This window comes from Elephas maximus, chromosome 22 (assembly GCF_024166365.1).
Source record: "Elephas maximus indicus isolate mEleMax1 chromosome 22, mEleMax1 primary haplotype, whole genome shotgun sequence".
Taxonomy (NCBI): domain Eukaryota; kingdom Metazoa; phylum Chordata; class Mammalia; order Proboscidea; family Elephantidae; genus Elephas; species Elephas maximus.
In genome coordinates, this window is record NC_064840.1 from 20,720,612 (window position 1) to 20,740,119 (window position 19,508).

General features: G+C 57.5%; 2 protein-coding genes across 10 annotated transcripts in view; both read left to right on the forward strand.

The window, feature by feature from the left end:
* Positions 1-4,376, forward strand: part of TOP3B (DNA topoisomerase III beta) — a 38,915-nt gene extending 34,539 nt beyond the window's left edge. For 6 of the 7 annotated variants that reach the window (XM_049866174.1, XM_049866176.1, XM_049866173.1 and 3 more), the window contains 4 exons: positions 364-513; positions 1,137-1,237; positions 1,734-1,935; positions 3,718-4,376. In XM_049866174.1, the coding sequence (XP_049722131.1) occupies positions 364-513; positions 1,137-1,237; positions 1,734-1,935; positions 3,718-4,199 (935 nt within the window). In that variant the 3' untranslated portion in view covers positions 4,200-4,376. Of the gene's footprint in view, positions 1-363; positions 514-1,136; positions 1,238-1,733; positions 1,936-3,486; positions 3,584-3,717 lie in introns of all 7 variants that reach the window. The other variant, XR_007514920.1, reaches the window with a different exon arrangement.
* A 3,908-nt stretch (positions 4,377-8,284) lies between these two features.
* The window catches only part of PPM1F (protein phosphatase, Mg2+/Mn2+ dependent 1F), a 32,014-nt gene continuing 20,790 nt past the window's right edge, over positions 8,285-19,508 (forward strand). Inside the window, exons 1-4 of one of the 3 annotated variants that reach the window (XM_049866050.1) lie at positions 8,299-8,334; positions 10,487-10,589; positions 11,144-11,411; positions 16,164-16,309. In XM_049866050.1, coding sequence (XP_049722007.1) covers positions 11,206-11,411; positions 16,164-16,309 — 352 coding nt within the window. In that variant the 5' untranslated portion in view covers positions 8,299-8,334; positions 10,487-10,589; positions 11,144-11,205. Of the gene's footprint in view, positions 8,335-10,486; positions 10,590-11,143; positions 11,412-14,968; positions 15,851-15,960; positions 16,027-16,163; positions 16,310-19,508 lie in introns of those variants that run through there. The other 2 variants (XM_049866051.1, XM_049866052.1) reach the window with 2 other exon arrangements.

Sequence of the window (19,508 nt, forward strand, 5' to 3'; positions counted from 1 at the left end):
CTCAATGCATGTGATGAATGAGCCCACCTGTAGCAGGCACCTCAGCAGGGGCCAGGCCTGGCGTCCTCACCGCAGTGCTTGTCTCCACTCTGTCCCCGGGAGGGGTAGAGGAGTGCAGGCTTGGGCATATCTGTGACACCGCCCTTGAAGGCCCCTCTGCACAGGACTCCAGTAGGAGGTCAGGAAAGCCCTGGTGGCAGCATGGCAGCCAGCCTGGTACCGTCCAGCTCTGTGGGCAAGAGGCCCAGGGGAGCCAGGGGACTGGCCAGAGCTGGAGGGGGAGTGGCAGTGGCCTTTTCCCTGCCTGCTGGGGCCACAGCCGCTCGGGTCCAAGCTCCCGCCATGCCCTGGTCCCGCCCGCAGATGCAGAGCTGGTGCTCCCCACCATCCGCAGCGCCGTGGAGAAGCAGCTGAACCTGATTGCCCAGGGCAAGGCTGACTACCGCCAGGTGCTGGGGCACACCCTGGACATCTTCAAGAGGAAGTTCCACTACTTCGTCGACTCCATCGCCGGTAAGGCCTGCTGCTCCATGCCCCTTCCCAGAGGTCCCTTGGTCAGGCCACCCTGTCTGCCCCTTGCCAGACAGATGGGGATGCCTCACTGCTGGTCACTGTCAGGACCAATGCACGGCAGTGTCCATGGCACACACAGGGCTGGGCTGGCCCAGGGCATGTGCTTCCAACGGGCTGCTCTGCCGTCCTGTCTCTGGCGGCAGAAGCTCCACTCTGGTGGGGGGACTGTGTATTCCCTGAGTGGACCGTGCATTCTTACCCACGGGACTGTGTACTCACGCAGGGAGACCGCACGCCCACCCTCGGGGATTGTGCACACCCACCCATGGTGACTGTGTACTCATCCACAGGACCGTGTGCACTCACGGCAGGGTGCTGTGTATACTCACCACAAGCACTATGTATATTCTGACTTGCCCAAATAGGCGAAGGGTGGAGGGTGGGTAGGAGCTTTTCCTTTCCGTCAGCGCAGTCCACTGAGCATCGTCAGAGAGGTGGGAAAGCTCTCCTGACAGCTGTGCCCAGCATACCTGAGCGCTAATGTCAGCTCTGAACCTGGAGGCCCCCTTTCCCATGGCAGGGCCTCACGGCTGCCTTTCCTCCCTGGCTCTGTTTGCTTCCAGGCATGGACGAGTTAATGGAAGTGTCATTTTCACCCCTGGCCGCCACAGGCAAGCCCCTCTCCCGCTGCGGGAAGTGCCACCGGTTCATGAAGTACATCCAGGTGGGTGGGGGCAGCGATGACCCCTCTGGCCTGCAGAGCTCTGACTACACAGACTTAGCAAGTCCTGGCCCCTTGAGGCCTCTGCTTCCTCTTTAGTCATCCAGGAAGAATGTTCCTTTTCCTGGTTGGCCCACAAGAGTGGTCGGAGGCCTGAAGCAGCCTTGCCCGTAAGCACCTCCAGGAGCCCCTGAGCTATTAAACCACCTAGAAGCACATCGCCCCTTAGGGGCTCAGACACGTAGACGCACATTGTCTCCCAAGGGTGCCTAAGCTGTTAAACCACCTCGGCGCACACTGTGCACTTTCAGCCCCGTAGTGGATATTAATGTACATGCATGAGTTCCCTTTCTGCACGAGGTGGGGGGGCAGGGGCCCTGAGAACGCAGGCTGGGGGCCTGGCCTGAGAGTCTTCGGGGCAGCATACCAACATTAAAAAGGGGGTCCGAGTAGGGAACACCGAGCAGCCCCCTGCCCTAACTCTGCACGTTGCCCTCAGGCCAAGCCCAGCCGCCTGCACTGCTCACACTGCGATGAGACCTACACCCTCCCCCAGAACGGCACCATCAAACTCTATAAGGAGCTCCGGTGCCCGCTGGATGACTTCGAGCTGGTCCTGTGGTCGTCAGGCTCACGGGGCAAGAGCTACCCGCTGTGCCCCTACTGCTACAACCACCCGCCCTTCCGAGACATGAAGAAAGGTGAGCATGTCCTGGGCCTCAGCCACCCCCAGGTATCTGCGGTCTCTGCAGCGCCAGCCTGCCTAGTACCACGCTGGCCCAAGGCAGAGGGCTGCCCCTGCCCACCCTCTGAGTGCTCACTGGAGCAGAGCCAGGAGGGCACTGGCTCGGGCACTGGCTCAGGCACTGGCTGTCAGGCCACCACTCTAGCCAGGGGCTAATTAAGTGGCAACTGGTCTCTGTATATGCTTGACATCCGGGCCAGGGCACGAAGTGCCCACCTGCTGCTGGGGCACATGAGAGTGCAATAGACCGGATGTCCACCCAAAATTGGATTCACTGTAGTCAGTGCCCATGGCCCTGCCATTCTCCTGCTCCGACTGAGGGTGTGTGGTCAGGCAGTGCGGAGGCCACACCAGGGCCTGAGGCCATTCAATTCCCCACCCCCCACTTACAACCGAGCTGCCCCTTTGCACTCGATGTGACCTCTCGAGTGTCATCACCCCACATTGCAGGTGAGGAGCCAAGGGCTAGTGAGAGCCGGGCATCTGCCCCAATTCACGGGGTGGGGCAGGAGGAAACAGCGGGGTGGGTACTTGGGCACTTGAGCGCCATCGTGGGTAGCACGGCCTAGGTCCAGGCTGCCAGGTAAGGCCCCTCCCTAGTGTCCTAGTGAAGTCACTGAACCAAGCCTCCAATTTGATATTAAAAACAAAATTTATTGAAGGAACGATACACAGGAGAGTACACCTTCACTTTGGCTCTAAGGGCACGCCCTGCCTTACTGGAAAACAAAGAGTTATTTAACAAATAGAGTGAGTACAGGTAACAGTTTCACAGCAATGGCAGGAAAGGAGGTGAGCTCTGCAAGAGTGGCAATTAACTGAAACTTTGTTTACATCAGTTTCTAGTCTCAACACAAATCACTAGTACTTGATACAATTTAACTAAGGCAGTATTTCTAAGGTGAAAAGTAGAAACAATTCCAACAAGGAAGCTTAGTGATATGGAAGCTTGGTGATGCATTTGCAGCTTGGCCAACTTAGTTGGAGTCTTTGGGTGCAGAATTGACCATGAGTCAGGAAAGTGTAAGTAAACTCTGCTAATTTAGCTGAGAGAAAAAGAGATGAAGCCTAGGCTCTTGCTGAGGAACTTCTTTTCAGGTAGGTAAAACAACACGTTTATCTACAGGCTCTAAGTTACGTTAACAACTCAGTGAAGGTTTTGCTAAGGCCAGCTGTGGGAACACTCTTAACAAGCACGACTGAGCTGACTGAGCTTTGTTTTTCAAATGACAGACTTTACCCAAAGTCAAATGTTATCGTGAGAGTAGAGGTAAAACCCCCAGGTTAATTTCAGAGTGGAGTGCTTAATTTCAGTTCCGAATTCCCCCCCAATTTTAGACCTACTGGCACCTCAAAAATTGAAAAGTTCCTCGCACACTACCCTCTAGCAGCTTCCAGAGCAGCTGGCCCTTGCATGTGACCCAGTGGAGCTGATGGTCACTGTGAGCTGCGGAACCGCTGCGGAACCACAGCAGAAGGACTGAGGGACTGGTGTTTGCCCCGGCAGGGTCCTGAGGGTGAAGGAGACTCCAGAGAAGCAGAGATAGGGGCTGTGGCAGGATCTTCCAGACCCCAGGGCCAGGATGAGCAAGGATCTCCCCAGAGTAAGGCAGAGGAGCACTTTCTGCTGGGATGGAGGACCCTGGAGTGTTGAGATGCTAAGAGCCACCCCAGTGGCTGCGGTGGGGAGGGCCGGCGGGACAAGGCCGGAAGTACATTGCAACCTCCCCATCCACAGGTATGGGCTGCAACGAGTGCACACACCCCACCTGCCAACACTCGCTGAGCATGCTGGGTGTCGGGCAGTGTGTGGAATGTGAGAGTGGAGTGCTGGTACTGGACCCCACCTCAGGCCCCAAGTGGAAAGTGGCTTGCAACAGGTGCAATGTGGTGGCGCACTGCTTCGAGAATGCCCACCGCGTACGTGTGGCTGCTGACACCTGTGGGGCCTGTGAGGCCGCCCTGCTCGACGTGGACTTCAATAAGGCCAAGTCCCCACTGCCCGGCGGTGAGACGCAGCACATAGGTTGTGTCTTCTGCGACCCGGTCTTCCAGGAGCTGGTGGAGCTGAAGCATGCAGCGGCCTGCCATCCCATGCACCGTGGTGGCCCGGGCCGCAGGCAGGGCCGAGGGCGGGCCCGTGGCCGGAGGCCTTTGGGGAAGCCCAGCTCCCGGCGGCCAAAGGACAAGATGTCAGCGCTGGCTGCCTACTTCGTGTGAGGGCCAGTGTGTGCCCTGGTCCTGGGTGGGACAGCTGCCTCATCATGGTTGTCCTCTGGGCACTGAAACCATTAAAATACATTTTTTTACCCTAGAGCAAAGATCCCAGGCCTTGTGCTGGTCAAAGCTCTCAGAGACTTGACTCATCCCTGGGGCCTGTGGGGCCCTCCTCTTCCTCCTTCCCTGCCTGGTCTCCTTCACTCCCCTCTCCCCCTTCCCTGTCCCTGCCTCTCCCTGTATCCCAAGCACAAGTCCTTCAAGCCTCCTGCTCCATCTGGCACAGGTGGTGCCCACAGGACGCCCCACATCTGGAGGCGGAGTAGATATGGTCAGCAGTTCAAAGTATATTCAACCTGTGGCCACACGTAGGAGGCCATGAGAGTCATCCCCCCGAAATGTGTTGTGGGAGAGAGGCCCAGCCAGGAAGGACCCTCTTTGGACAGGCTTTAGGAAGCCCCTTGCCTTCTCTCCAGCTGCCTGTGTAGCCTTCAGCCCTCTAGACCCCCATGGTTTGTGCTTCTAGTTCCCAGCTCCGTAGCTCAGAGCAGGCGCTATCTAGGACCCCTGCACAATAGTGTGAGCCAGGCTCTGGCAGCTCTTGGGGCCTCTTTGGCTCCCGTTCTCACAACAAGGCCATTGTGTTTTAGACAGGGACAGTAACGTACAAGAGAGAGTGCAAGGGTGCCCCTAGAAGCTGTCACGTGCCAAGTTTAGGAAAGACCTGTAAGCCCAGCTGGCAGTCAGCTGTCATCTGTGACCACTACCCCTTCCCATGCTCCCCACTCCGGCCACAGCTGCCTAGGGCAGCATGCACTGTCCACCTCCACCCATCTGTGCTTCACCCTGTGGTGGCAGGAGTACGGTCCTGTGGAACCCCTGTGCAAACATCCCGGGACACCATACACAGCCCCCCTCTTGGTGCAGGCTCAGTTTACATACAGCATGTGAGGCTCTGATGAGAACTTCAGTAAATAAACCAATGTGCACACTGTCACCACCAGAACCTCTGCCAGGGCCAGTGAACATCCCTGGTGCTCCCTGGGACACCATTTGGGAAACCGCTGCAGAAACAAAGAAAATATGCAGTGAGACCGATGGGTATCGCCTGGGGAAGACCACCCCAGGCTAGCTCCCTGGGAAGCTGTGCTGCAGCCAGGCTGACAGGAACTGTGCACCTGGAAGGTCTGGGGGCTGAGCTTCTCCAGGTGGGGACCCCTCCTACCATTCCACCCCTCCAGTCAGATCCCAGCACACAGACCAGGCCATGCTCAGGAGTGGGGAGGGTCCCCGCACAGGCTGTGACTCTGCAACCTCATGGCCATCACTATCACACATTGAGGACAGAAGGGCCTGGCCCCAGGACCCTGCAGTGAGGCAGCCAAATAGGCAGTGGAGTTAGGGCTTTTCGGGACTCAAACACAGACATCACATTCCTAACACCAGGATTTGGCCACGAGCAGGGCTCTGCATAAAGTGTCCATCTGTCTTTCTCTGCCACTAGCCCTCATGTAGGAGTCCTGTCAGGGCCCTTGGCTGTCAGATTGGATTCTGCACTCCTGGACCCTTCCATGTACATCACCACAGCTGCAGGCACAATAAGGACACAGAAGAGGTGGCTCAAGCCTGAAGTGCCTCAACAGCTGTGTTGGCCGTGCCTTCTCGTGCCCTGGGGTCTGGGGAGGGCGGTGACTGCAGGCCACCTGCTGGAAGAGCCACAGGGTGAGCCCTCCAGACCAGGCCTCTGGTCTCATGGTAGTTGGATCAGCTGGACACAGACTGGCTCCCTTAAGAGAACTGACCCTGTCACCTGAGGTTCTGGCACTCTGGTGCTGTGGGTGCTCCTATGTGTTTGCTCAGTTGGGTGGAGCACTCCGTCCCGGGGCTGATGGGCAGAGGAGGCAGCTGTGACCTGCAGATATGAGCCCCCTCTCCAGCCCTGCCCCAGGTCAGGCCTTTTGTGACCTGGAGGAAGCAGCAGCCAAGGGAGACCCCTGGTGCCCTCTAGAAGGCGGCACTGCTGCAGGCGGAACCAGGCCTGCTCACACTGTAAGCAGCCCTGCAAGTCAGGGGAGGGGTTGACAGCTCCTTCCCCCGAGGTCACAGCCATCATTGGTGGTTGGAAAGCCTAGAATGATGTGAACCATCTCTACCTGACTCTATCTGGCAGTGTGTGAGGGGATGGAGGAGGAAGGTGTTGGTGATGGCCAGAACACGAAGAGCGAGCCAAGGACACAGGGCAGGGTTTGAGGATGGACATTCAGACATTCTGAGTCTGAGGGAGTTTGGCAGAGGGGGTGGGGAAGAGTAGCATCCTTCAGCTTGGAGCTGAGGGCTTAGCACAGACTTGGTGCCCAATGGGCTGTGACGGCAAGAGACTCCTTCCATGAGGGTGTGAGAGGTGGAAGGGGTGACCCCAGGCATATCCTCTGACAAGGGGTGAGCCCCAGAGGATGGCCGTGCCTCACTGAGCCATCATTGCTGAGCTGAAGCCCCAAATGCAGTCCGCGGTGTGGGACAGCCCCTGCTGAGGGGGTGCAGGTGTGCCACCTTCCGCTTCACTTCACAGTGGGCTAGGCCCTGTCACAAGTACCACCTAACTAGAGATGAGGCTCTAACTTTCCTTGAACCTCCCACACACACACACACACACACACACACGCGCGCGCGCCGACATTCTGATGCAGGCAATATCCAGGCACACTGAAAAACACTGCCCGAGGCTCTCACAGCACCCCTACGAGATAGGTTGCTTTTGTCTCCACTTTTCTGGTAAGGAAACCAAGGCTCTGCCGAGCGGAACAATATGCCCCAGGTCACAGGTTATAAAAAGTAGCCCCAAGCCTTGCTCAGGGTCATCGCTCTGACAGGAGGTTGCAGGATCTTGGAAGGGGTGAGCAGGAGAGTGAGGTGAGGCCACCTGCTTTCTAAGCCCAGACTTCCCCTGCCCTTCAGATCCACCCTCACTTGGATGATTTCCTTTAGCTCTGCCAGCTGCTAGTCCTCTAGGTTCCTGGCTTCACCGAACAGTACTGGCTCCTGCCAAGTAGACCCTTCTTGGTGGCGACCCCCTTTGTGTCAGTAGAACTGTGCTCCATGGGGTTTTCAGTGGCTGATTTTCCAGAAACTGATTGCCAGGTCTTTCTTCCGAAACACCTCTGGGTGGGCTCGAACTCCAGTCTTTCAGTTAGCAGTGAGCACATTAACCACTGCACCACCCGGGGACTCTAGTGTAATTACAAGGGTCCTTAACAAGGGAGGAAACCCTGGTGGCGTAGTGGTTAAGTGCTACGCCTGCTAACCAAACGGGCAGCAGTTCGAATCAGCCAGGTGCTCCTGGGAAACTATGGGGCAGTTCTATTCTATCCTATAGGGTTGCTATGAGTCGGAATGGACTCGAGGGCACTGGGTTTTAACAAGGGAGGAGGGATTCAGAATAGGCAACCAGAGAGATGGCAATGTGAGAAGGACTCAGAGACACTGCTGGCTTTGGAGATGAAGAGAAGGGCTACAAGCCAAGGAGTGCGACAGCCCCTAGAAGCCAGAAAAGGCAAGGAAACAGGTGCTCCCCTAAAGCCTCCAAAAGGGAATCCACCACCCCCCCCCCAACCCACACACACACACCTTGACTTTAGCTGGGTGAGACCGGGTGAGAATTCTGATCTACACAACTGTAAAATGATAAACTTGTGTTGTGTTAAGCCACTAAATATGCGGTGATTTGTCACAGGAGCAATAGGAAACTAACGCAACCCCCAAAAGTATGGGGGCCCCAGGCCCTGGGCCTACTGGACCTTAAGTTCCTTAGCCCGGGGCGGCAGGTTTGCAATCCTGCTCTGCCATTCACCAGGTATTGACTTGTGCAAGCTGCTTAATCTCGGGGCACTGAGAAGTAGGGATCACGGCCGCTCCCCCTCAACCAGGTCCACTCAGCGGCGAGTGGGGAGCCTCCAGCACCCGGGTCGGCTGCCCCGTTTGGCGGCGGTTCCGCGCGACGCTCCCGGTGGGGACCACCAGGGGGCAACAGAAGCCGGCCCCGCCCGGGGCCCTACCGCGCCTGCGCGCGCCCGCCGTGGCCGGGACGGGAAGTGGGCGGGGCCGGCGGAGCAACTCGCGGCGCGGAGCCCGCGGAGCGCAGGTGAGGCCGTGGGCCTGGGGTGCGGAAGCTGGAGCGGGGCTACGGGGGGCTGAAGGGCCGGAGTCAGGGTCCGGGGCTCCGTGGGAGGCTGAGCATTCCGGGGGAGCGGGATGGGGAGGCAAGGAGGCCAAGACGGGGCCAGATGGAGGCATCCAAGAGTCCGTGGCGGGGATGGGGCACTGAAGAGCGGGGCGAGAGCCAGGGGAGCTCGAGGCGGGGAATTGGGGAACCGGGAAGCCAAGGGCGCGGAACCAGGGCTCCTCGAGCCGGCGGGGGCGTGACCGCGCCCAGGGTCAAGCGGGAGACGAGGGCCGGAGGCCGAATGGGGGACCTGAGAGGTGGCGCGCCCCCATTTGCCTGGGGGCTGGCCTCTCCCATCAGCATCTGGGCCGGACCCACTGCCCTGACCCCTACCCAGCAGCCCCTGCACCATCACGGGTCCACACTCCTCCCAAAGGGGCCCCCTTGCGTGGCTCCCCAGTGTACATGAGGCGTATGTCCTAGTTTAAGGGAGAATTGATAAGGGAGAGGCCCATGCTGCGAGATGAACCAGCCCCACCGCTACAGCTGTGTGACCTCGAGTGAGCCCGTTAATCTCTGTGTGAAAGAAGGAATGTCACCTAACTAGGCATGTTAGCGCAGTTAGTGATTGTGGACTCCTGCGCACCTATCCCCACGCCCCCTCCCTGCTGAATTCCCTGGAACTGGTCCCTGGGCTGGGCTGCGCTGGGCTGGGCTGGGCTGGGCTGGGCTCCCTCCACGGAGAATAGAACGTGAGGCTAACTCTGAGCTCATCTCCAGCTACTTCTGACCTTTATGCACATATCCGCCTATTGTCAAATTCCACTCTTTTCCTCTTGTAATCAAGGTGGAAGTGACAAAGGCGCTAATTCCGGTGGCCAGAGAGTCCACTCCCACTCTTGGCAACCCCCTGTGTGTCAGAGTAGAACTGTATTCCATGAGGTTTCCAGTGGCGGATGTTTCAGAAGGAGATCACTGGGCCTTTCTTCTGGGGCACCTCTAACCCATTAACTGTCTACCCCACCCAGCATCCTGGCTTTGCCATTTCCTATCTGTGATCTTTAGTGGGTTATGTACCCTCTCTGAGCCTATCTTTTCAGCTGCAGCATGAGTGTGGGAAAGTAGTTCTCAGCATGGTTGTGTAAGGTAAACAAAAGGAATGCCACCCAGAAAGCTGTAAACTTGTTTGCAAGTTCATTTTTAGAATTCCTTTGAGAAATTGCCTGCAGGCAGCTCTGGCTTTAAGACCTGTCCCTACTGTCCACCATGTTCCCTGAACTATTTTAGCTTCCTCTTAGAAGGCGACATCCATGAGTGGTGCAAACAGTTAACATGCTTGGCTACTAACTAAAAGGTTGGCAGTCTGAGTTTACCCAGAGATGCCTTGGAAGAAAGCCCTGACGATATGCTTCTGGGAGGTCAGAGCAGTGAAAATTCTGGAGCATAGCTCTACTCTGACACACATGGGGTTGCTGGGGTAGGAGTCGGATTTGGGTCTGGAGGGGAGTGGGCAAGAGAGGTGGAACCCAGACGATCCTGGGTTTCTGCTTGACGCTCACTAGCCCAGGAATCCAGAGGGTGGAGGCAGCCAGTGAGGGCAAGGAGGCCAGCTTGCAAAGGGCAGTGTAAGTGCCGAGGCGGTGGTTGGCACCCGGATGGGGGTTCTGAGCTAGGAGAGGAGGCCTGCTTTGTGGGGTGGAACGGAGGGATGGAGTTGCACTTTCGGGTGTGGAGGAGCAGAAAGGGTGAAGGGCTCTGCGTGCCCCATCCATCTCCAAGCCTCAGCATCATCTCCAAGGTGTCCTGGCTCTTGGAGTGTCTCAGGCGACGCTGAGGCCTGGCAGCAAGTAAGCCCTCCGTGTTCCTAAGGATACAGGGACGGAGGAGCCCAAGGCGGGAGCCGGGCCAGCAGTGGGGCCACAGTCTGGGGGCCACCCCACCATCTTCAGGGCTTCTCCCAGCCAGGGCTTAGCACGCATGCGCAACTCTGCCTATCGGAGAGGATGTAGCAGGCTTGGTCATGTCCCCAATGCACTCCTGCTGTCCTGGGGCAGCCCTCTGCCTCTCTCCCACCCACCCTGAGTCCTGCAGGGCTCTCGGGGGCCTAGGGTGCCTGTCTCCTCCCTACCAGGCCTGTCTCCTGGTCAGCTTCACCAGCTGTTTCCACTTGCCAGCCGTGTTGCTCTCTGCCCAGGCTCCTCTCCTTCCCTGGACCTGTCCTGGAGCCCTGACAGGTACCCCTTCTTCAGTCCCCCTCTGGTGGCCCAGTGGCATCTCAGAGCCCTTCCGGACCTGGGTCCCTGGGAGCAGGCTGAACGCCTTCACTTGCGGTCAATAACCCGGCCCCAGTGACCCACTACTGCTCCACCTCCGGCCCTCTGCTCCCTCTATACCTGAAAGCCCAGCTCCCTTCCTCCATCCCACCGCTCAAAGGCGGCCTCCTTTCCTAGCTCAGAACTAGCTCAGAACCCCCACCAGGGTGCCAGCCACCACCTCAGGCATTCACACTTCAGGAAGTCCCCACGGCCTCTGCTCCCATGCGACTTCTCAGGCATTCACTTCCCCTCTCTGGCCTGGGTTGTCCCCACTGCCTGCTTGTGAGCCCCCTCCCAAGCTATGAGGGAGTGGGCTCTGCCCTCTGCCTTAAGGTCTGGCCTTAGCTCGGCGCCTGCGTGTTTTGCCCATGAGAGAAGGAGAGCAAATAGGACCCATGCCCTCCGTGCTGCAGAGAGGTTGAAAGAGCTGGGTGCCATCTTTGGTGTTTGCTGACTCTGATGTTTCTCCCTAGAGCAAGGCCAACTGGAAACCCGCCCACCCAGCGCCAGCACAGGCGCCCAGGATGCTTTCAGAATGGCCTCTGGTGCCCCACAAGAGAGCAGCCAGAGGGCCAGTGGCTCAGAGGAGACCCAGGGGTTCCTGGACGCCTTCCTGCGGGACTTCCCGGCCCCACCAAGCCCAGAGGGCCCTCTCCCATGGAAGGCCCCAGGGATGGTGCTGAGCCAGGAGGAGGTGCAGGGTGAGCTGACTGAGCTGGCACTGAACTTCCTGGGCAGCAGGTAAGCCAGGCACCCACTCATGAGGGGTAGAGTGGGCCGGGCCTCTCCATCCTGCCAACCTTGGCCATTCCGGCTGTCATTGGGCACACTTGGACCTGTGCCAGCTCTGTCACTGATGTTCATTTTGTCACAGCGCTGAGCGGCAGGGACTACTGACTCATTTTACAGTCAGGGAGACAGAGGCTCTGGCAGGTTAAGTCAGAGTGGTGTTGGGTCAGTCTAGGAGCACCACAGGCAACATGGCCCCCCAGGCACCATGGCCATGAGTGGTGCACCCTGATTTACAGACAAGGAAGCAGAGACACAGAGAGGTGACACAGCCCACCTGACAGATTTCAGGGAGATCAAGAGTAGGTTGTCCGCAAACTGCCCGTGCACTACATCCTTCTGGGCTGGTGTCAGGGGAGCCCCTGCTGGGCCTGTGCACCCACACTCAGTCCGCAAGTGTTACCCCCCAAGAAAGATGACAGCAGGCCAGCCCTTTTCTGACTGTCACCCAGACAGCTTCAGGGCCTCGGAGTTGGGCCATTCCATGTGGCACAGGCCACACGGAGTCCTGGGGACCTAGTCCCTCCCAAGGGGGTATGCCCTGGCCCCAAGTCCCAGCATCACTCTCAGGTCACCTGCAAATCCCCTAAAGCAGTGATGTGGCTCTGGCCGTGGCTGGTCTAGTGCTTTGTACACTGGCCAGGCCAGCCTTCAGCCTGTCCACAGATGCCAGTGCTGCCCGCCTGCTCCCTGTACACTGGCGCCTCAGTGTCCCACAGTGTGTGTCATCTCCGTCCGTGCACACCTGGATGCCTGTGTGCAAGAAGCAGGAGGCCCAACAAGGAAAGACTTGCTGTCCCTCTGCACAGCATATTAGCCGTGCCATCCCCGTGGCACCACGCCCTTCACACTGAGCTCAGCTCTGCAGGGCCGTGTGGCGGGGATAATGACGGGCTCATTTGCCTGTTTTGTTTTGCACTGAGGAACTATTTGTCAGACAGCCAGTGTGTGAGGCAAATCCCCACTCTGGTGAGGCAGCGTGCACCAGGCCCCGGGGCTGCCATGCTGAGTGTGTGGAGGTGGCAGGGGCAAGGAGGGTGAAGAGGGAGCGGCTGAGGTGGGCAGTACTTGGGAGGATGGAAGCGCCTTCAGGGCCCTGGTCACACTGCAGCCCCTGTCTGGACCCTCAGGGAAGATGAAGACCCATCACCCCATTGCTACTGTGGGGCTTGAAGGCTGTGAGGGAAAAGCCAGGGCCAGTCAGCACCCCAGGGTCTCAGGCAGCAACAGTGGTCTTTATTAGGGCCATATGGACGGTACTGTGTCCACTGGAGATAGAGGCCAAGACAGGAGTCACAGGGGCAGACCTGCCCTGGGGGTGGCAACGCTCAGGGCTGGCTGAGCCTCTGGGTGGGCAGCTGGAGCCTCAGGGGGTCCCCACTCCCAGGAGGGCAGAGCGGATGGCGAGCAGGAAGGCGTGAGGGGGGAGGGGTCTGGGGCTTTGCCTCACAGAGTGCAGATGGGAGAGGGGTGAGGCAAGGAGGGCGAGAAGGAGCATGGCCCAGGCAGTGGCAGCAGCAGGAGTGGATGACCTGCCCCCGCTGGGGTGGACTGGGCTGAGAAAATGGGTGTCCTCCCAGAGGACTGCAAGGGGCATGGGCCCCAGTGCAAGCGGGTTTTGGTTATGGTGGGGGTGTTGTTGCGAGCAAAATGCCCAGAACAAAGAGGACTTGTGTGAGTTGGAGCAGGTTCCGCGAGGAGGCGGCAAGCCAGAGTCTGGCTGGGACAGAGCTCCAGGCCTGAGCCCAAAGTGATGGGGTTGGCAGAGAGCCCGGTCAGGCCCAAGGGGATAGTGCCGCTGCTGGCCATACCCAGCGCCGGGAGCTCCCATGGGCTTCTTGGACCCCGAGGGACTAGAAACGGTCCATGAATCCACTTAAAGCACCTTAAAATGTAGTGTTCTAAAAATCTCATATTTTCCAGCCTTCTTAGCGGACTTAACTTTCAGCGTTTTTTGTTCCTTTCTAGCGTTATTTTTTGCACACAGACAGGAGTTTTCATCGGTATGGTCATGGCATAAACATGTGAGCGTGGCATGTTGTCTCACAAGCCCTTTGAGTGTCCATCCATGCTAACAGGCTCCAGCTCGTGCCGAGCTCGTGCCAAGCTCGTGCCAGCTTGTGCCAAGGGTGCGGTGGTGCGCGGGTGTATGGTCCACAGACTTTTTGCAGATGACAAACGAAATGTTCAGCAAGGACATGCAGAGGTCAGATCGTGAGTTCCGGCCGTGATGGCTTGAGTCCTGCCTTCTCCTCGTGGGGTTAAGGGATTTGTGTTACACCCTTGGGTTCCTCAGCAATGTGGCCTCACACCATGGTTATTTATATATGTTTCCACCTCCTTGGAGGTCCCCTCTGTGGGCAGGACGAGGCTTCACGGTCCTGCGGCCTTGCCCACATGTCGACATTTACTGGAAAGTCTCTTGGAGGTCTCTGGGAGCCCCACCCTGGAGGGACCGGAGTGGGGCTGCTTCTCACTGTGCAGAGACCAGGACAGGCGGGACTCTCAGGTGCTCCAGAGTTGATGAGGTGGGTGGGGTGCCCCAGAAGCAGGATGCGGGTGGCCCTGGCCAGCATTGTCAGGGTCTGTGCAGCCAGAAGCTGACCCCAGCGGCCGGGGAGGGCAGCAGGAAGCTGCCTATGACCTCACAGGATCAGGCGTCACCTCCTCCTGCTCTAACAGGAAACGCCAGCGGTTGTCACTGCTGGGGGTTGGTGGGGAGCTCATTTCTCATGTCCTGGCTGGTTGTCAAAGACAGCTCCAGAAGGTTCTCTCATTGAGTCACTCTCTCATTCATAGTGGTGGATTCTTGAGACCTCCCGTAGACACACCACAGAGAACATTAGCCCCCAGGGGATGTCACCTGGCCCTTCTGGGCTGTTGGAAGGTCCCTGCCGGCCCTGGGCGTTGGGGGCAGGCACATGGTGAATGAGGCCATCCCGGGGGGTGGGGATGCAGGTGCGTCCTGGAGAGTGTAGGGGCACCAGGAGGAACATCAGGGAAGGCTTCATGGGGAGGTGAGGGGCCAACCGGATCTGGGGGTGCAGGGTGGGAGCATGTAGAGGCTCCGGGTGTCTTGGAATTCCAGATAGTCCTGCCCCCTGGCTGCTTCTCAACCACAGCAGGGTTCAGCCCCACAACTTCCTCCCCTGACCTGGCCGCCCCTTAACCCGCAAGCGCCTCTCTCTTCTTAGACTGTCTCCTTGCAGGATTCTTCTTCACTTCAGCTTATTCCTCCACCTGCTGCGGGCTTCCCCCCTGCTCCTCTGGTGACAACAGTGACTCCTAACACAAAATGCCACGCAGCCATTCAGCTTTGTCCCGCGTGGCCTGCCGATCAGGTCTGAAACAGTGGCAGAGTCTTATCTGGGGGGCCACTTTCCTGGTCACCTCGTTTCTCTCACTGACCCCTCTGCTTCCTTTTGTCTCCTGGGGCTCACCTCCCCGCCCCCCCCGCCCCCCCCCCCCCGGCTTCCACTCCACCCACGCCTGCACTGGTCATTCCCCAGCCCCATCTTCTGTCCGGACCATGCCTCAGCCTGCCTCCTGGACCTCCCCACGGTCAACGGGACCTGAGACTCATCAGGAGCAGAGCTTGTCACAGCGCCCTCAGCCGCCCCTGCCGTCCTTCCTCCCGTCTGGTTGGCTGACTATGCCGCAGCCTCCCCAGTGCCGCCCAACTGGGCCTCGCAGTCTGTCCCTCATACTGCTTTCCTCTGTGTCACCACCACCCACCAACGTCCCTGCAGTTCCTCCTCAACACTGAGGCCAGAGAGCCATAGAAATGCTGAGCGGTCCTGTCACGTTCTCCTTCAAACAAGCAAAGTCGGTGGCGCTTGATTGCCAGGAACGTGGCCTGCCACCCTCTGCCCGCCGTCCCTGCTCACAGTGCCCCCTTGCACCAGCCGCCCTGGTGACCTGCTTTGTCAGGGACCTCTGGGGCCACATAGACTGCTCCTATTGCCGGACCCTCACCCACTATGCAGCCTGGTGTACATGAATGCCCTTTAAAGTGCAGGCCCCATCTTCTCGAGCCCCCCCCCCCCACTCCAGCTCCCCAGTACCCCTTCCCCAAGCCCTCAGGACTCCCCTCTCCCCTCCCCAGCTCCCCAAACTTCCCAGGCCTCCCCTCTACCCCCACCCCACTACCCAAACCATCCAGAGCTCTTCCCCGCCAGCTCCCCAAGCCTCTGAGGCTTTCTAAGCCCCTCTCTAAGCTCTCTGGGTCCCCCAACCCCCTTAGGGCTCCCCTTTCCCCCTAGCCCAGCTCTCCAAGTCCCTGGGGCTCCCCAGCCATTCTCGGTTACTCTCCCTCCTCCTCTCCCTATGGCCTGTGGAAGAGGCTCTGTGACCAGATTGGAATCCAGGTGGCCTGCTTACCTGTCCTCTGGGTCAGTGGAAACAGTTCACATCTTTGTGGCACCCTCCCACCACGCCCAGCTCCACACTGGCCCAGTCAAGGTTGTTGTGTACATGAACATGTGTTCTGCTATGATGATAGCCACAGTCACCTGCGTGTTGTGTTCCTGTCCTGACTCCCTGAGGAGCAGAGGCTGCGCGTGTCCATGTGGGTCCCTGTGCAGTGCAGATGGGATACCCTGCCTCTGGAAGGGGCTCCCTGAGGGGAGAGGGCAGGAGGGTCTTTCGGGGAAGGTGGTTGTGCTCCTGTCTCACGTCCTGTCCTGTCCTACCTTTCGTCCCTAGGAGGGCTCCGCCGGTGCTGGCCTCAGCCCTGGCCTATGCGTCCGTTTCCCAGCTGCTGCAGATGGATCTCTCAGAGTTCAGGAAGCCACCCGGGCACGAGGAGGAGGAGGAGGGTGACGAGGAAGAGGACAAGGCCCGTGTGACCCGTGAGTCCCTTTGCCTCTCAAGTGGCCCCAGGCTTGCCAGGCCTTGTTGCAGAGTAGACAGGACTGGAAAAGCCAGACCAGGGGAGGCCGTAGGGGGGACACTGGTTTTGGAGCTGTCAGGGCTGACTTGGTCTCCACATCTTTGTCCTGTTGTCCTAGTTGAGGTGCGGTTGGGAAGCCCATGGATCAGGGGTGCAGGGGGGCTGCTCTGAGGGCTTGTGAGCAAAGGGAGGAGGTGCAGAGGGTGCAGCCCCCATGCTGATGGCTCACAAGTGGCAAGGTTGCAGGATGGAGGTACAGAGAGCACGACTCCGCATGTGAGGCCAGCACGGTGAAGCACAGACATGCATGGTCAGACTCAGCCATGGCACCGGAGTGCAGTGAGCGCAGGCACCCCTGACATCCGCTCACTCCTGTTCCAGAATAGCCCAGAGCGTGAATAATGCTTTTCTCATTCTCCTGTGAGGAAGCCAAGGCGCTGACTCACAGCAGCGAGGCTAAACTCAGATGCCCTTTCCACTCTGCCCCAGCCAGCATCTGCCTGGATGAGTGAGGCCAGTGGTGTCCTGCCAGCAGGTTTGCGGTGGGTGGTGTGATGGTGCAGCTGTTGGCATGCAGGGCACACACCTTGCGGCCCCCACTAACCCAAGTTGGGACCGTGAGGCAGAGGCAGTCAGCAACGTCCCTGGGTGCTGCTCCAGGAGGGAGGGCTGGCCCCCAGCAGCATCTCCTGAAGGCTACCGGTGCACAGACACAGAGTTAGAAAAACCCAGGAATCCGTGGAGCCTGCAAACCTGCAGAGCCAGTACGTGCCTGTCGAATCTCATCATAAAAACATCAGGCTCTTATTTCACGCGTCTTTGTTTCATTCTCCTAGTAATTTGTTCTTATTGTACTTTGTAAAAGCGTTGGTCCATGTTAGGAGTCCCTGGGGGGTACAAAATGGTTAAGTACTTAGCTGCTAACCAAAAGGTTGGAGGTTCCAGTCCACTCAGAGGCACCTCAGAAGAAAAGCCTGGTGATCTTCCAAAAACTCAGCTGCTAGAACCCTCATGGAGCACAGTTCTACTCTAACTCACGTGGGGCCGCCATGAGTTGGAGTTGCCTTAACGGCAGCTGGGTTTTAGTTTTGGTGCCTGTGGGGCTGGAAGTGCAGAGAGTGAGGGAAGCTCGGCCCAAGGACCATGCGGAGTTGGGGGAAGGTCAGTGCGGAGGCAGCCTGTGACGACATCATCACTGAATATTCCTGCAGTGACAGGTGCAGCTCAGGGCACAAACAGGGCTGCATGGCAGTGGGGTCTGGAGGCCTTGGATACAGAGTCGGGGTCTGGGGCCCACTGAGAACCACGTTCACCCTGTCTGCGGGCTGTGCTGGCCTCTGGGGTATCACAGGCCCCAGCAGAGGTGCCTGACTTCAGTAGGTGCCAGGCCCATCTTCTTCCCGTGCCCGCCCTTCTCCCCGCTCCATCCAAGCACAGTACACAGCATCTTGGGTTTCCTGGAGTCCGTGGGCGGCTACAGGCCTTGGTGACAGGCAGCCATTGTTCTCTGCAAAGCCAGCAAGATTCCTCCTAGCAGTGCTGCTCCTTGGCTCCACAGCCAGAAAAAGGGAGCACCCCCTTCCTAACCCTCCCCACCTCGCACAGGCTGATTCCTCTGCCTGTCCAGACAGGAAATCAGGGTCACCTGCTGGCCAAAAGGAAAATTGCACAGCTGACTTTGGGCTTCTCTAACTAGAGGAGTCCCTGGGTGGTGCAAAAGGCTGAGTGCTCTGCTGCTAACCAAAAAAGTTGACAGTTTGCACCTTGGAAGAAAGGCCTGGCGAGCCAAAAAAAAAAAAAACAGCCATTGAAAATGCCACAGAGCACAATTCTACTCTGATATACATAGGGTCGCCATGAGTCGAGTCAACTTGAAAACAACTGTTTTTTTGGTTTTGTTTCGTTTTTAACCAGAGGAGACCTCCACTTGGAGTCCCCAGCTGGCTTATGAGGTGGGGAGGGGCAAGCTGGGAAGGAATTTGCAGCTTACCCCTGCCATGGAGGCAGAGGCCAGAATTCCTGATCCATTAGTGGGAGGCCAGATGCGGTAAAACCTGTTACCCTTCCTAAGTCCTGTTAGGAAAACCACCGCCAAAGGGCGAAGAGCCCTGACTGGAACCTCTGTGCGGAGCCTTGTCTCTGTGCAAAGGCCTGAGGAGCTGGGCTGGGCTGGGCTTTCCCTTCTGCTGCTCAGGTTCTGACTTTTAATTGCCCTTTGCTTGAGTAGAGAGTAGAGTTTAAACTCCAGGATGGAAATAGTGGGTGATAGCACTGCCTAAGGCAAGAGAATAGAACAGCCTCCGAGTCACAGGGCTGTGGGTTTTAGGCCTGACGAGAGCACAGAGTTTGGCTTTCCAGAGGGAGAGTGCTTGTGGTCCTTGCCTGCCTTGTTTTCCTGGGCCCAAGTGATTGGAGCTTGTCCGGCTGATCCAACTGTATATGTCATTTCCTATCCTTTTCTCACTTAATAGCATGGCGTAAGCATATTACATGCTTTTGTTGTTGTTACTGTTACTGTTAGTTGCCATCAAGTCAGCTCCAACTCATGGCTACCTTATGCTTGAGTCTGTGGTTGTGGCTAGTGTGCCAATCCATCTCATTGAGGGCTTGCCTCAATTTTGCTGACCCCCTCCTTTATTAAATAGGATGTCCTTTTCTAAGCAATGGGTCTTTCCTGATGATGTGTCCTAAATAAAAGAGCTGAAATCTCGCCATCCTCACTTCTAAGGAGCATTCTGGCTGTATTTCTTCTAAGATTTCTTCATTCTTCTGACAGTCCATGGTATATTCAGCGTTCTTTGGCAACGCCACAATTCAAAAGTATCTGTTCTTCTGTCTTTCGTTGTCCAGTTTTTGCATTTATATGAAACGATTGAAGCTTGGATCAGGCACACGTTAGTCATCAAAGTAACATCTTTGCTTTTTTTTTCTTGGTAATACTTTATTGTGTTTTTGGTGAAAGTTTACACAACAAATTAGGCTCCCATTTAACAATTTCTATACATATTTTTCAGTGACATTGCTTACATTTTTTACAATGTGTCAACATTCTCATTATTTCTGTTCTGGTTGTTCCATTTCCATTGTTCTAGTTTCCCTGCTTCCTCTTACCTTCTCATCTTTGCTTTAGGTTAAATGTTGACAGTTTGGTCTCATAC